This window comes from Pundamilia nyererei, unplaced genomic scaffold, assembly GCF_000239375.1.
Source record: "Pundamilia nyererei isolate P.nyererei 1_Seehausen unplaced genomic scaffold, PunNye1.0 scaffold00089, whole genome shotgun sequence".
Lineage (NCBI taxonomy): Eukaryota > Metazoa > Chordata > Actinopteri > Cichliformes > Cichlidae > Pundamilia > Pundamilia nyererei.
In genome coordinates, this window is record NW_005187490.1 from 2,541,638 (window position 1) to 2,543,160 (window position 1,523).

The following is a 1,523-nucleotide window of genomic DNA, read 5'->3' on the forward strand; positions in this document are numbered from 1 at the left end:
CACTGTTGTAGTACATATGTAGCATCAGCTCAGATTACATACAGATAAAGGTTAATTAAATATAGCTGAGTGTTTTTCCAGTATTATTACATAGCATCACATAAATCAACTTAGAAGGAGAATAAGCATTCATTACATTTCCTTCTTCTTCAGTCTGCTTATCAGTCTTAAGATATTTTCAAGCATTGATTGACGTTCCAGTTTGGAACCGAACACATCAGTTCATACAATGTTCACATTCACAATACTAAGCATGAAAACTTACAAGTGGAAAAAATGATAGTTTTCCACAGACTGAGGTGACATCTGGTTTTGTCTGACCAAAAGTCCCAGCACAGTGGCACACAATGTGTAATAAACTGTCTATTACTTACTGTCAATATGCATTGTGTGGCAGAAAAACTCATCGAATCCACATCTTTGAGTGGCTGCAAACAAATATTTGACATTTTTGCTTCAAGAACAACTTGCAGGTTGGCAACCTTAGTGAATAAATGTAAAGAATTGGAATAATTTGATTTTTACCACAAAGTAAAAAAGCCTGGTCATAAGATTGCTGTAGTAATTATGTATGTGAACTAGCTTAGTATATTGTTATGTATATTTCTAATTCCCCCTTCCGTTTAATTTTCTGCCAGATGAGTCGCTGTCCTCGCAGGAAAAGCCATCAGGGATGAAAGACGTGATCGTTTCCATAGACACCAGCAAAGACTCTGATGCAGATTCCTCTAAGCCATCCTCTAAGGCCACCAGCCTCCAGAACAGCCCAGCAGTCCAGAAAGGTTAGCTATCATCAGTATGACTACATAAAATCCTTCTCTGTAATCCAGGTGCGGTAGTGTTTACATTGACGTCTGCGTTTGTATTTTTGGTTTTGCATTGCAAGCCTTGTGTTTTTCTACATTCCTCATGTCACTATTTAAGTTTTCTTCTTTCAGTGGCCTTCCTTATTCTGCATACACAAACACAAGCATACATATGCACTGCCCTGAGACCCACAGCTCCAGCTTCCCCACTGTGTATATGTTTTGGGCTGTGTGTGCGTGTGTCCCCTGTTAGCGTATGAGAGAGAGACTAATTCAGCTCAAACAGGCGTACAATTGTTTCCAGATTGGAGGAGTAATGAACGTTCCCAGTTGCAGCCTGAGCACTGGGCTACTTTCAACCTGGCTTCATGAAAGCTGTTTGGTTTGTTTGTTTTCTTTAAAGAAGTGAAGAGAGATGACAAAAATCTGTCTGCTCTTTTGCTCTTTCCCCACAGCCCCCAGCTGGTCGTGGCAGGTGGCTGCTTTCCCCCAACTCTAGCTCTGCTCTTGGCCTTTTCCTTTTTGTTTTTTTTTGCCCCACCTCAACAACCAAGTGCTCTCTCATAGGGGGTTGTTGAATTGTTTAGATTGTTTCTAATATTGGAGAGTCTGTAGCTATATAGCATAGCACCTTGAACTGGTATTGGGTTCTCATTGCCACAAATATATTAAGTATTAGATACTTAGATGGCATATATTATAGTATTAGATGATGGT

At 39.8% G+C, this 1,523-nt stretch overlaps 1 protein-coding gene across 1 annotated transcript in view; it reads left to right on the top strand.

The window, feature by feature from the left end:
• Positions 1-1,523, top strand: part of slc12a2 (solute carrier family 12 member 2) — a 59,944-nt gene that overhangs the window by 46,486 nt on the left and 11,935 nt on the right. The window contains 1 exon segment of the mRNA XM_013912420.1: positions 583-782. Coding sequence (XP_013767874.1) covers positions 583-782 — 200 coding nt within the window.